Here is a 14,897-nt window from a genome sequence, read left to right as displayed (position 1 = left end):
CAATGCTCACATGACATAAACTATTTTTGCACGGCTCTGTAAATGTGTTGAATGCTACAGCACCATTACTATCGGCGTCAGCATCTCCTTGGCAACAGGGAGGTGCACGTGCTCCGAAAGCTTCCACAATGCACCGTGACGGATCTGCTTCAGTGGCACCGCTCAACGTCGGGTCGGGGGTGTTCCTCTGAGGGCGTCTGTCACAAAACGTTTGTATCTGTATGTCGGGACATATGTAATATGGGATGCACATTCCTCTCCCTTCAGCAGCAATACACTCACTTAGTGTTCAGAGGGGTATTGAAATGTGAGTCGTACAGAATGCCTCCATCTTGAGGGGTTATCTCAAGCAGCGCACATCCCGCTTCCACGGAGCCTGATCAGACTCAGATACTCTGTCAGTCTTTTTGGTTCTTTCCATACATCACACTTCTCAATGTTGAGAATTCCGTGCATGTCTTTTCTGTTATGCACCTTGCTGTGTTGATAAAGAACATGTTTCAAATCAAATAATCCATTATTCTTTTTGTACACTTCATTCCAAATATTAGCCTGTCTCACAGTCCCTGAACCACATTATTTTCCCTACTACCTTACCCTCAATGCAACACTCAAGCCAGCCTGTCTCACAGTCCCTGAACCACATTATATTCTTCTACTACCTAACCCTCAATGCAACACTCAAGCTAGCCTGTCTCACAGTCCCTGAACCACATTATTTTTCCTACTACCTAACCCTCAATGCAACACTGAAGCCTCCCTGCGAGTCTAGATTCCCTCAGGTTCAGGTTCTGAATCTCACATCTCAATGGGGCTCCTTTTCAATTTAAATGGGATTATTTGTTACTATCAAATTTATATATATTCAGAGACTAAGCTTTAGTCTATCCAAATATCTGATATTGGAATGGGGTGTAGCATAGAGCGTTTGACCACCATGCTAAAGTACGTACTCGGTTCCTTCATACTGGTGTCATCGTAGTTACTCACTCGTGTTCTGAGCCGTGAAGAACAGCTTAATGATGCTCAGATGGTCCACACGCTAATTCTCGACATATTGTTTCTGCACGAAGCACTGTAATGGACGAAGCGACAGATTCCATCTACGGGGGTCACGATTAACGATAATCTCTCGAAACTAGTTTATCACACTCAGTGAATGTAGTGTTTCTTATCAAGCCCAGACCGACTCAGGTACCAAGGGTCGGGCCCCCTCTAGCCTCAGTCCTCACCGCACCCTGAACTATTTTCAGATGAGTGTGGTAAAAACCATGTGATTCATAGCCATATATCAACGTGCATGCCTTGGTGTACTGCAAATGAAGAAGGCTTCCAAAACAACCATGATTACAAGAGAGAGAGAGAGAGAGACAGACAGACAGACAGACAGAGAGACAGACGGATAGAGAAAGAGAGAGAGAGAGAGCGAGCAGAGAGAGAGAGAGACAAACAAACAGAGAGAGGAGAGAGAGACAGAGAGACAGACAGACAGACACACAGAGAGACAGACAGACAGACAGAGAGACAGACGGAGAGAGAGAGAGAGAGAGAGAGAGAGAGAGAGAGAGAGAGAGAGAGAGAGAGAGAGAGAGAGAGAGAGATTACATCACCTGGCAGTGTTGTATTCCTGATGCTACAGGCTATTTGTTTTTGAAACCTCCAATCATACATACATTTGTATAAAAACATGTCCACAATAACGACGCTTCCAATACCCGAAGTGTACTAACTACCAGCTTTAATCTTTCTTCTACTTCAGTTTCCTCAGTTTCCTCAGGGTTTACTGACTAGTCCGGTATAACGAGGTTCCACAGAGCATGCGTGTACACGAGGTGTTGATGGATTCGGCGTGAGGCATATCGATGTCACCATGCTGGAAAACATTTGCACGTGCTAGAATCTACCACAGAGATCCCCTTTGTGCCTGAGGAGAGATGTGTATCTGTTAAAACAAACGGTTTGTAGCTAACTTGCAGTTTGGGGAACACCGGAGAAGGACGGAGAGAGCCGAGTGTGATTACCATCAGCCACGAGGCGAACTCCACCTCGCTATCAGTGACCCCGTCAGTAAGTCTACCCTCGCACAGCGGGCATGCACATTCTTGGAATTCCACTTCCATGGAATCAGCATCAGTGCAGTGTCTTTCTCTGGTTCCTTCATCTTTCTCTCATTCCATACGCACCCCGCCCCTTCCGTCCCCTTTCTCTCACTCTGTTAAATATCCTCTGACCTAGTCACTCCCCTAAACTAGCAATACCTGCAGTAGTGGCAGGTATATCAGCAATACCTGCAGTAGTGGCAGGTATATCAGCAATACCTGCAGTAGTGGCAGGTATATCAGCAATATCTGCAGTAGTGGCATGTATATCAGCAATACCTGCAGTAGTGGCATGTATATCAACAATACCTGCAGTAGTGGCATGTATATCAACAATACCTGCAGTAGTGGCATGTATATCAGCAATACCTGCAGTAGTGGCATGTATATCAACAATACCTGCAGTAGTGGCAGGTAGTGGCAGTGTATATCAGCAATACCTGCAGTGGTGGCATGTATCAGCAATACCTGCAGGTAGTGGCAGGTATATCAACAATACCTGCAGTAGTGGCATGTATATCAGCAATACCTGCAGTAGTGGCATGTATATCAATTGGCGTATGTATATCAACCCCGCAGTAGTGGCATGTATATCAGCAATACCCGCAGTAGTGGCATGTATATCAGCAATACCTGCAGTAGTGGCATGCATATCAGCAATACCTGCAGTCATGTATATCAGCAATACCTGCAGTAGTGGCAGGTAGTGGCATATATCAACAATACCTGCAGTAGTGGCATGTATATCAGCAATACCTGCAGTAGTGGCATGTATATCAGCAATACCTGCAGTAGTGTCATACCTATATAGTGGCATGTATATCAACAATACCTGCAGTAGTGGCATGTATATCAACAATACCTGCGCAGTAGTGGCATGTATATCAGCAATACCTGCAGTAGTGGCATGTATATCAGCAATACCTGCAAATACCTGCAGTAGTGGTAGTGGCATGTATATCAGCAATACCTGCAGTAGTGGCATATATCAGCATATCAGTATATCAATACCTGCAGTAGTGGCATGTATATCAACAATACCTGCAGTAGTGGCAGTGGCATGTATATCAGCAATACCTGCAGTAGTGGCATGTATATCAACAATACCTGCAGTGGTGGCATGTATATCAGCAATACCTGCGGTAGTGGCATACGTATATCAACAATACCCTGCAGTAGTGGCATGTATATCAACAATGCAGTAGTGGCATGTATATCAACAATACCTGCAGTAGTGGCATGTATATCAACAATACCAGTGCAGTATATCAGCAATACCTGCAGTAGTGGCATGTATATCAGCAATACCTGCAGTAGTGGCATGTATATCAACAATACCTGCAGTAGTGGCATGTATATCAGCAATACCTGCAGTAGTGGCATGTATATCAGCAATACCTGCAGTAGTGGCATGTATATCAGCAATACCTGCAGTAGTGGCATGTATATCAGCAATACCTGCAGTAGTGGCATGTATATCAGCAATACCTGCAGTAGTGGCATGTATATCAGCAATACCTGCAGTAGTGGCAGTAGTGGCATGTATATCAGCAATACCTGCAGTAGTGGCATGTATATCAACAATACCTGCAGTAGTGGCATGTATATCAACAATACCTGCAGTAGTGGCATGTATATCAGCAATACCTGCAGTAGTGGCATGTATATCAGCAATACCTGCAGTATGTATATCAGCAATACCTGCAGTAGTGGCATGTATATCAGCAATATTTGCAGTAGTACCCCGTATACCACCAATATCTGTAGTAGTTTCCGGTATACCAGCAATGTCTGCAGCAGTAGCCGGTATACCACCAATATCTGCAGCAGTAGCCGGTATACCAGCAATATCTTGAGCAGTAGCCGGTATATCAGCAACATCATTACTAGTAGCATGTGTAGCAGCAACATCGCCAGTAGTAGCCTGGATATCAGGAATATTGACGGTATATTAGCCTATATGTCAGCAAAATCTGCAGTAGTTGGCTGTCAAACGTGGCCAGTTTTTGATAATATTGTGGCTACTGATGCTGATGTAAAGGCTACTGCTGATGTGGCTGTTATAAACTACTGATACTACAGATATCCCGCCTACTACTTTAGTCCTACAGCTGGGAAGAAGCTGGGGAGAAGGTCCAGGTTCGAATCCCCACCATGTGTGGTATCATGTTTGAAGCATCTCTAATGTCCTCGTCGTAATATTGCTGGAATATTACTAAAACACCCAAACCATTCACTCACCAGTCACTACCACCCCGCCATGACTGAAACATATCAACTTCAGGGAGTAGTTTAGTCACCAGCGTCACATTTAGATGACAGGAATATATTGTGTGTAACGGTATTAGACTTCATGGTGGTCAACTACAGATGTTGCTATGTTTCTTACTTACACAGATACACTAGTATTCAATATTCTGTAATATATTTGAAAATGTATAAATGAATAAATGATTTGTATGATTAAGCCAGGGCAGTTGCTACCTCATCACGCACGTACGTACGCACGCACGCACACGCACACTTTAACAGCTACCACTGTTTCTGTTGCTGCTACAGTGTTCCCACTGCAGTCGACATACATTAGAAGACCTACAAGAACTACGATAATCACCAATAAGATGTAAGATGGATATGTAAATACCACCTCTACATATCCATCTCCATCCACGTAGCTCCCCAACGCCTGTACATCGGCCACCTACAACCTTCACTATAGACGCAGTGTTGTGATGTTGAACATTGAAGGTAATAGTTTAAACACACCAGAGTCTGCTTCAACTAATATATACAGGTCTGTTAAAGGTCACAGCGACCTGCCAGGTTGCCTCGTCTCCTGGAAACGGAGTAGCTGCCCATAGCAGCGACGATCGATACACGTTTGGCATTACAATAAGTTCATTACGTGTGAGGAAGTTAGAGCAAAGGAAACTAGCACCTCACGCTGTGTCACTGTTAATAATAGCCCGACAACTGTATGTACCCTGTACATACCCCGGTGTAAATACCCTGGGCAGGCAGTGTGACCAGGATTGGTCATCCGGTTTACCTGGGGTATACATTGGGATGGTGGACATGTGTCTGGTTGCATAACGTGAGCGCGACGGGTGTTAGGGTCACTCGGGTACGTGAGACAGGGTGAACCCGTGACTGGGGTATTTTCCAGATCTGTCTTTCACCGATAGCCGTTAACGTGAATTGTGCTGGGTCACGTGACGGAAGTTGGGTGAATTGTGTCGTGACTGCCAGGACAGATAGAAAGAGATGGTTAAACCGGAGATTTGACAAGCGGGCAGTTGGTGTGGGTGGACCTTGGACCTCAGATTTGACGAAAACAGATAATACAGCGTAATGTGACTGTAAGTGAGAGAGTGAGTGTGTATAATGTTACGCCGCTTTTAGCAATATTCCAGCAATATCACGGCGAGGGACACAAAACATGGGCTTCACACATTGTACCCATGTGGAGGAATCGAACCCGGGTCTTCGGCGTGACGAGCGAACGCTTTAACCACTGGGTTAAGTAGAATAGTGGAATAATAGTTTATTAAAAATAACCACGAAGTCATTCAGAATCCACTTAATCACAAGTATTGACATAAACAATGGACGGATTTTGGAGATTCACACTCGTGATCACTGTCGACTTTAGAGAAGCAACTCTTCCAGTAAAAATCACCCGTTTATAACACCAAATCTATTCCCTTCAAATTTTGATGTTGAGAAAATAAAAATTACGTAACTTGTTCTGTAATTTGTTCAACTGGTCCTTGTTTGTGAATGTATTCTCACTGTATACCACAGCACTGGAAATTGGATTGTAGGATATATTCACCGTGTGTATATACTGTCACAAAAGAAGGAATATCACATGCCTGGGTAAAGCTGCGCATGGACATTCACAGCATACATGAACAACTTACACTCGTGTGAGTGAGTAGCACCTCTTTGAACAATATTCCAGCACAGTGTGTCTGGTGAATGTGGGAGTGAAGCCCGAAGTGATGCAGGTCTTAGAGCTACCGCTTGTCCGTAATAATCACAAACTGAATACTAGGTCTCGGTGATTTTTAAACATAAAAATATATATCACAGTATTTCAACTTAGAGGACGAATTGTTTACATGTTCCGTCGTTCGTAGCATCGTTATCATGCCACTCATATATTTACATATTCCACCCTTGTGTAGATAATAGCGGAACATTTCGGAATGCACGACACATAGTGCGAGATCTTGGCTGGCGTGTGTATACAAAACAAATCAAAATGAATAATATACATTCCTCGACTTAGTAATATTTTTCATGTGTAATATATGTGTTAATGTTTCCTGACGCGTGTTGCAGGCTAACGTTAACATGCAGAGACACCTGGTGACCAGCACATGTCGATTGTTTATGCCTTAATGCCCCTACATGGAGAGGGATTGGGCGAAGAGGGGAGGGGTGGGTAAACGCACGGTAAAACCTCCACAGAAACATGCTGAGAATGTAAGACTTTTTTCTATAAGTTCTGCATTTTGTTGGAGGCTACACGGATAAAATCCTGTTATTTGACCCATTTTTAATAACCTTACTTATTTGTATTTAGAAACATCATGAGAAGCAAAGTGTTTTCACGAGCAGGTCGGTTGTCTTGGCAACTGCATCAATATTCATTATTATAATGTTAGAATTGTTTCTCTGATAGACATATATCACCTTTGCATAATTTGCTGTACACGTTATTCCACAATGTGTGAGTAGAAAGTATTCAATGATGTAACGTGTCTGTGATTGAGTAAAGATCTATGTTTAGCAAAATACATCCGTACATTACCTACGCGTTATCTAATGACAGAGAAACAGGTTTAAGGGAAAAGGACAAGAAACAAAAGAAAAACGAAAAAGAAACATTATCCGAACCCCATGTTCTACACTCTCCTGAAACCTCATGCTTTCGAAGAATTCTTTTTACCAAGCAATAAATCTAACGCTTCCAAAGATTTTCTAACCAAAAAATACAAATAGTCCTCCCAGCACGATGTGAACATGAGAAAGTCATGCATGATTGTATTTCCTGAACAAATTATAGAAACATTGTCAAGAAAAGCATTGGAAGTGGTAATGACCTTTGTTTCAGTTTCTGTGTTGAATTTCAAGGCTCTTAACGATGTGTGCCGTAGACGTGCTTGCTAGGACGGAAGTGCAAGGAGAGGCAGTTTCAAGTGGTAGCTTCGCGGACACAGATTAATCGGAATTATTTATGGCTTATGACTGCTTGCGCCGATTTCAATGCTTTAATTATATACATGTAATAACAAACCGTAAATGTCAATGGGAATGTAACGCAACGATATATGGAAAAGTAACGTGATTATACCGTCGTGCTCATCCATGGAACCAAACATATCAAGGCATGTGGATGTCTTCTCAGCACAAACTTCAAACCGACGAAACTCATGCTATCAAAGTTATCGAACCTGGGAGAACAAATTTGTAAATTGCATCTTTCCTCACTGGGTATATGGGGCTTCAGAAATGGGGTCAAATAAACCCCCGTATACTGGTACATACACTTACAGTGGAATCTGTCAAATCCGGACTCTGTGTTATCCGGTTTTACTCAACAACAACAGGCGCACTAGTCTGCAATACACACCCTGAATCAAGAGAGAGGGGTTGGGGCTCCTTTTCATTATGTGGTATCAGTATAATTTAAGTGTTTATTTCAGAGGCTAGGTGTTAGTTGACTGGCGCGCCTGTATGTCGGTCTACATTGCACAAACAAAGGTGCGTGAGCCGAGATACCGAAAGCCATGTATGTATGTATATACACACCTTTCATGCACTGTACATATACATATACAAATACAAAATAATACATAAGGTTAGATAGGAGAGGATCTCATAAACTGTGATCAGTAGATTACACACACACCAACACACACAATGCGTGAGTGCGTATGCGTTCGCCAGTGCGTGTGCGTGTGCGTGTGTAATGAGACACCTTATTCGATGAGAAGGGCCCTACATTGACAGCCATATACCTGCAGCGGAAACCGTGGTGTACAAGAACTGGGTTCGCTCCTTTCCTGTATTGTCCACAAATATTTATGATCGACACGGGAGAATATAGGAGGTGGGCGCACCTGCTGGCGATGTATGTCTTACATACATGAAATTGTATCGACGGTCATAAATTAGAAGCGAATGATGAAGTGAATTAAACAGGTGAATAAGATCACCATGAAGGAATACATACAGGCATACGTGAGGTTCAGCAATAAACTAACAGCTAATGCGACAAAACACAAAATAAGCATGTTACCAACCAATAAACTTTGAATACGCGTACCGCTGTCGTTAAACATTTAAAGTCGAGAAATTAAATACATTCGTTAAAACGGGCTATTCAAAAATTTAAATCGACCGTTGTGACCCAACTGGGTGGAGTATATATAGGTAAGACCGGATATGTATGGAAGTGAATCTAACGGTAAACCGGGGTGCCTTGCCACTGACGTCACGGGTATTCAGGTGATGTGGGATATAATGGGGCTGAAACCCCCCGCATATTTAAGTAAGACACTATGTAGCTCTCACTGACCTAAAACTGCTGCTGGTTCACAGTCCTGCGAACAACCTGTTTGCATATCACTCAGGCAATGCACTTCATTAAGCGAATTAGATGTATATTTGCAAGACATCCGAGACCGCATGGTGTGTGTTAAATACCTTGACGTAATCTCGATCCGGCAATATACAGTAATTATCCTTAATGGCTAACTTAGTAGGTAGCCAAAGACCGGGCTCTTCAATATATGCAGTGTGCACCAGAGCGCCACGAGACGTCCTAGTAAATTAGCTATTCACGGCCCGTCAATATATGGTAGAAATGAAGCATCTACTTCATGGATGACAACTTGTCATCCATAAAGTTGTGTGCTTCATTTTTGACTCACCAACTTGTAGAATGCAAATCAAATAATTAATGTATGTTATGTAGTGCTTATTCACGAATGTATAGCTATTGCCGGACGATATATGTTAAGCATTACTGACTAAGCTGCATTTATCCGTGACCTGTTGCTGTACATGTATGTATTTCATTTAGCACTGTTCGACCACGAAACTGCCTTCATTATAAATAGCGGGATTATACAGGTTCCGATTTATGCGTGTTTGGTTTCATAAACTGATATTTTAAGTGTAAGTGTTATAAGTGTGAATAAGGACTGATTATAAATTGTTTTATGGGAAAATTTGTTTCAATACGAAATATTTTCTTTATGTAGTTTTAAACATCAAATACATTTGAATTATAAAAAAGTGTGTCTGAAACTTCCACATTAAAGCTTATCCCAGTGTATATGGAATGGACAATTAGCCTACTGTCAGGAAGAGACGTAGATATACATTTATTATGCATTAAAATCGCCCACTCCTCAACATGCATGAAGAGTATAAAATGCTTCTTGCATTTCACGGGGGCGAGATCTGTAATCAGATAAACCGATCGAGTTATTAGATGTTGAGTTGCAAATATATTTACTGTATTTTGCGAATATCTGCATAATAAAAAAAATTCAAGTAGATCTATTTCTTTATGTTTGAAATCATTGTCCCCTGCGATGTTAGAACGTACACTTTAATGGAATGTGAACGGAGCATCAAGACAAAGTGTAATCTATTTCACATACACGTGTCACCGTCACCTGCAGCCATATGTTCCGATTTTCTGCAGATGGGATGGTGTACTTAGTCTCACAATGTGTAACATAAGATCGAACCAGTCGAATCCGGTTTCTGTGAAATCAACATAATTATATGACCAAGGTGCATTTTGCACTAGTTTTTCTCATAACTGTGTTGGGGAAAACACATGTCCAATAAACACATCCAGACATCAGCTTTAGATCAATATCTGTTCAATAAATAGGTCTCTGAGTCAGACTGGAAATTGCATTTTCTTTCCCCGGCATGAAGCCACCACTTCGAACCAGTCTCTTCCACGGAGGTCAGACTGTTCTGAATGCTTTCGTCTGCTTCCCAGACGGATATCCGACGTTTCACAACCTCTACGCCTCTCGAGAAATAGTTCCTATTTTCAAAAGTTGTTAGCATGATTCCAGTTTTTGTGAAATATGATACTGGCAATATGCTTGCATGTGACTAAAATAGAATTAGTGTAGTTATTATGTTGTTTGTGCGATTTTGTGTTTCATATTGATAATTCACGTGAACGCTAACGAACTACTTTCGCAATCTCAGTTTACAGGGGACTCAGCCGCCATTGTATCGAGAAGACGAAGGTGTATAAGTGTCAAAACTGTGACTAGATCTTCGAAAATATGAGTGAACCGATGGATCCAGACTTGTTCCCATGAGTGGGAATTGTTCCACAATCACCAGCCTTCGTGTTGAGGGGACACTGTGCTTCCTAACAATCGTGGAAGGCAATTACATCAACATATTTTAGTGCCTGTTGTTGACCGATATCCAGTGAGCTCTATCAGACATGTAAAACAAGTACAGGAAAATAGGATGGCTGGAGCCTTTCCAGACTGTTTGAACATTGCTGAGTGAACTCAACGTGAATATTCATTTTCCACACATCTTGGCAGACTTACAAACATGGCTGTATTACATACATCGCTGAATCGGCAGAAGGTAATTTGACAGGCGATCATGCCTGTATCGAAACCTCCGCATTAGCGAGAAACTGTGAGTATTTGATTCTTCTCATTCGCCGAAAAGAATCGACCAGTTGAATAATATTGTATTATTCTTTGTTTATAATCTACATCTGTCTCGGATAAAGTGTGATTCCGGATGAAATCACGATGGAGAGGTTAGATGTGGAAACCCCAACTCGGTTTGTCTTCAGTGTGGCACACACGAGTGACAGAAAGGGACTGACCATTCAGTACATCAGGTACAGACTGTTACATGATTTATTTATTTAACCTTTGTTTACATTTTGAGTTATTTTGGTTTGTCTGGAATTTCACAATGAACAAAGGTCAGTTTGAACAGACTGTAAATGGATCCCTAGACATGCCCCAAGATAAAGCACATGATGGACCAGGGGAAACCGGAAAGTCAACACGATCCCCTGTCTTCTTGAAGGGAAAGAGGGGTTCTGGAGACATGGGTCAGAAATTCAGTATTCGTAAGGTAGACAGGCGAGCAAATGGGAATAAACAGTCTCCAGAGAGGATAAGCCATGAGAGGTCCTCAACAGGAAGTAGAATTAAAAGAGACAGGAGATGTATTTCCGATGATATAACTGGCAAGTCTTTGCAGTCTGAGAAGGCTATTGGAAAGAAGACAAGCCGATTTGTTGTCAGCAATGTGGAACCGAAAGATGAAATACTGAAAAAGGATAGATCATCAAGTCTACCAGGATCATCTGCATGTGTTGAGGAAAAGGAAGTGTCTAATGTTGATAATCCCAAAGTGAAAGAAATAACCGTCAAACAAGATAGTAAAGCTAGGACTAGGTCGTCAACTGAAAATTTGAAAGACGGTTCAAATGAGAATCTTTCCAACAGAATTAGATCAATGCAAAGAAAGGATACTAGTGCTCAAAGTCAGGAAAACAAATCAGAGGAACATTGTTTGGTGATCAAACCTGATAAGTCTTCAACAACTATTGGGAAGGACGTTGAGATCAACAGTTCAACACCTGTTCGATATCATCGTTTTATCAGTGAACCTTCTAAACCAGTGAAAAGAAGTGTTAAAATTGATAATGTAGAAAGTAATGTTGTCACAGAAGAATTGCGTTCAGCACTATCCAGTCGGAGTAATGTCATGTATGTGAATGTTGCTGATAGTCATGGCCCTGATGCTAGGATATCTGATCAGAGTGTTTCCATAGATAGTGATACAGCTTTGAGGTTACAACTTGAAGCAGATTCTAAATTACGTAAAGAAGAAGAAAAGGAAGGTGAAAAAAGGAAAGATGAGAGTGAGGAAACTCCCTTGTCATCTTCACCGGGTGGAAGGTTTCTTAAATTTGATATTGAGATTGGCCGTGGTTCTTTCAAAACAGTGTTCAAAGGATTGGATAGCGAAAATGGAGTAGCAGTGGCGTGGTGTGAACTTCAGGTGAGAATTTAGTGTGCTGTTCCTGTTCTTTGGTTTGGTAAGAACTTTTGATTATGTGATGCTGATAGAGGACAAGACACCAGTGCAAATCATAGATTCACACATGCAACAGTTTGTCTGAGGTATTCAATTTTACACTCATTAACTGGAATGGAATGCATACACACAAAATTATATATGCATGTTATTAATATTTATTATCCACATATCTATAGTGCCCTATTACTCTGTCTGCAGATCATTTCATTTTCACTGGATATATTTTGCATTTTAAGGATTCAGTATAGTAATGAAACATATTTAACAGTACATAAGTAGACATAGGTACACTAGAGTTATGAAGCCAAGATTTGTTGCTCTGCATGGCTGTGATTGAAGTTAGATATACTACATTTTCAATGTTTGAACTTTTGTTATTTGATGTCTGACACAGATGCCATTATCAATATTAATAGTGTCCCTGACATTTAATTAACCCAGACACTAGCATATGCCATCAGTGCTTGTTCCAGTAATACACTTCTTCAGATTACATTCCAGGAAAACTAAGACTTATATCTAAAGCATTAAGTGGATTCCTAAATGCAGTATGGATGAAATCAAAATACCGGTATGTTGAATAAACATATTTTCTATTTTAATGAAGAAGACATTATTTCTCAGACTAAAGAAGTTTTTTTTGCAGGCTGTAGAGATGCTCTTGTTTTGGTTTAGTGTTGATGTTGTAGGTGGTTGTTAGATCATTTACACTAGGTCATACCACTTTGCCAATAGTGATATTAAGGTTTTTAGAATATGATTATATGTATTTTCCTGTGTTAACATTTAAAATTTGCATATGAGATGTTGATGACAATCTGTCTGCATTATTTACTCGCAAAGCACCCTATGAAGGAGTCTAGGTATCATTCTACAAAGGCAGGGATTGGGAAAGGCAGGGGCACATTTTGCACATTAAAATAAAAAATGGCCCTTAAAATTTTACTATTGATACAAGGGCAGTGGCCCATTCTAAATTCAGAAAATGGCTAATAATCCTGAAAATGGCCCATTGTCAAGGGATCTTCAGGCTAAGATGATCACATTCTTTGACATACTTTTGAGGATTTCACATTGCTACAATCACTATGAGGTATGAAACCCTGCATGTTAGAGGCAACTTAATGGATCGGGTGGTCAGACTTAGTTGACTTCATGCTAAATTGGGATGCCCTTTCCAATCACTGTTGGCACAGTAGATGTATTTACTATCTAAACATTCTGCAATCCGGATTATCGGCTATGGGATGCCCATTTCCAGTCACTGTCGGCACAGTAGATGTATTTGGTTTAAACATATTTTATTTCATCAAAGAAACCTGGATAGGCGAACAAGCCTAGTGGCTTATATAAATGCTGCTCCAGTACATTGTTCAAATAGCTGGATACATAATCGAAGTAATTTACCGTATTAAAGTAGTTTTCACATCGTATCCTTGAATATAAAAATACATCGTTCTTAAATTTTGATAGTTCTGACATGATAGTAGATGTATTTATCATATAGACATTCTGCAATCCGATTATCTAATAACAAACTAGTTTTCCCCATAAGATTTTAGTTGGTGCCGTTTTCGCCATGAGATTTGTAGCCGTTTTCACCAAGCCAAGGTTCCGTTATGTCCTAATGGTGTCGTTTTTCAGGGTGCCGTTTTGCTGTGGTGACGTTTTAGCCTGAACCTGTACTCAATGTCTTAATGATATGTATTGTAACTCATGATGCCAAAATCATGTCTGGTGGACATCAATCATATAGCTGTTGCAGTTGTAGATAAAGTATGTATCTGGCATGTACTGTATAAAATAATAGCGTATGTAGTGATGAATTTAGGCACAATCCTCAACCCTGTGTCTGTAAAATTCTGTTTGGTGTAGGAGTGAGAGAGTTTAGTTTTACGTAGCTTTTAGCAATATTCCAGCAATATCACAACGAGGGACACCAGGAATGGGCTTCACACAATGTAGTATTTTGTACCTGTGGGGCGAGGGGATTGAACCAGAGCCTTCGGCATGATGAGCAAACGCTTTAACCACTAGGCTACCCCACTGCCCAGTTTGATGTAGGAAGTTCAGTTAATATAAATCCACATAATAACACTTAAGCCAACTGAAAATGATCATAAGTTCAAGGCCACAATGCATTCATAGCACAAAGATCTGAGCTCCCATTAACATAGACCCTCACAACATGGGCAGTTGTAGTGCCATGATAGTTGCAGTTTGGAACAGAACACAGACTAGTAGACCAAATTGTGTATGCATCAGTCTTGCTAAAGAAAAATCTGGCCAAAACATTCTGCAAATGTCTTCCATTAACATGATTAACACAACAAAAGCTGCAAAAGCTAACATTTGTATTCCACAAGTCCATATACTGATAACTAGGGCTGCTCAATATAACCGGTTTACCAGTATTTACCGGTTCAGACATGAAAACGATACGTATTGCAATACGCTGATCGAAAACTGATATTTGCATTCGGAAAACTTAAAACTTTCGTAACACTCTGAAGCCTTCAGATGTTTCATTTGTGCCAAATATTATTTACATTTTTATTTTGTCATTAAAAGTTTTATTAAAGCTTCATCAAGCAATGTGATTTTGTTGTGTTCATGCTTTATAAATCAAGCATTAACTCGATTATGAGTAGTTTTTTGTTTTAA

The 14,897-nt window shown here is 40.8% G+C and overlaps 1 protein-coding gene across 1 annotated transcript in view; it reads left to right on the top strand.

Annotated features, from left to right (window-relative positions):
• The first annotated feature begins 10,352 nt into the window (after positions 1-10,352).
• Positions 10,353-14,897, top strand: part of LOC124285625 — a 38,619-nt gene continuing 34,074 nt past the window's right edge. Inside the window, 1 exon segment of the mRNA XM_046721886.1 lies at positions 10,353-12,194. Within this exon segment, the coding sequence (XP_046577842.1) occupies positions 11,031-12,194 (1,164 nt within the window). The 5' untranslated portion in view covers positions 10,353-11,030.

This window comes from Haliotis rubra, unplaced genomic scaffold (genome assembly GCF_003918875.1).
Source record: "Haliotis rubra isolate DU_JTF1 unplaced genomic scaffold, ASM391887v1 Scf364, whole genome shotgun sequence".
In the NCBI taxonomy this organism is placed as follows: domain Eukaryota; kingdom Metazoa; phylum Mollusca; class Gastropoda; order Lepetellida; family Haliotidae; genus Haliotis; species Haliotis rubra.
Note: the sequence above shows the minus strand (reverse complement) of the source record. Positions and strands in the feature narration are given on the sequence as shown.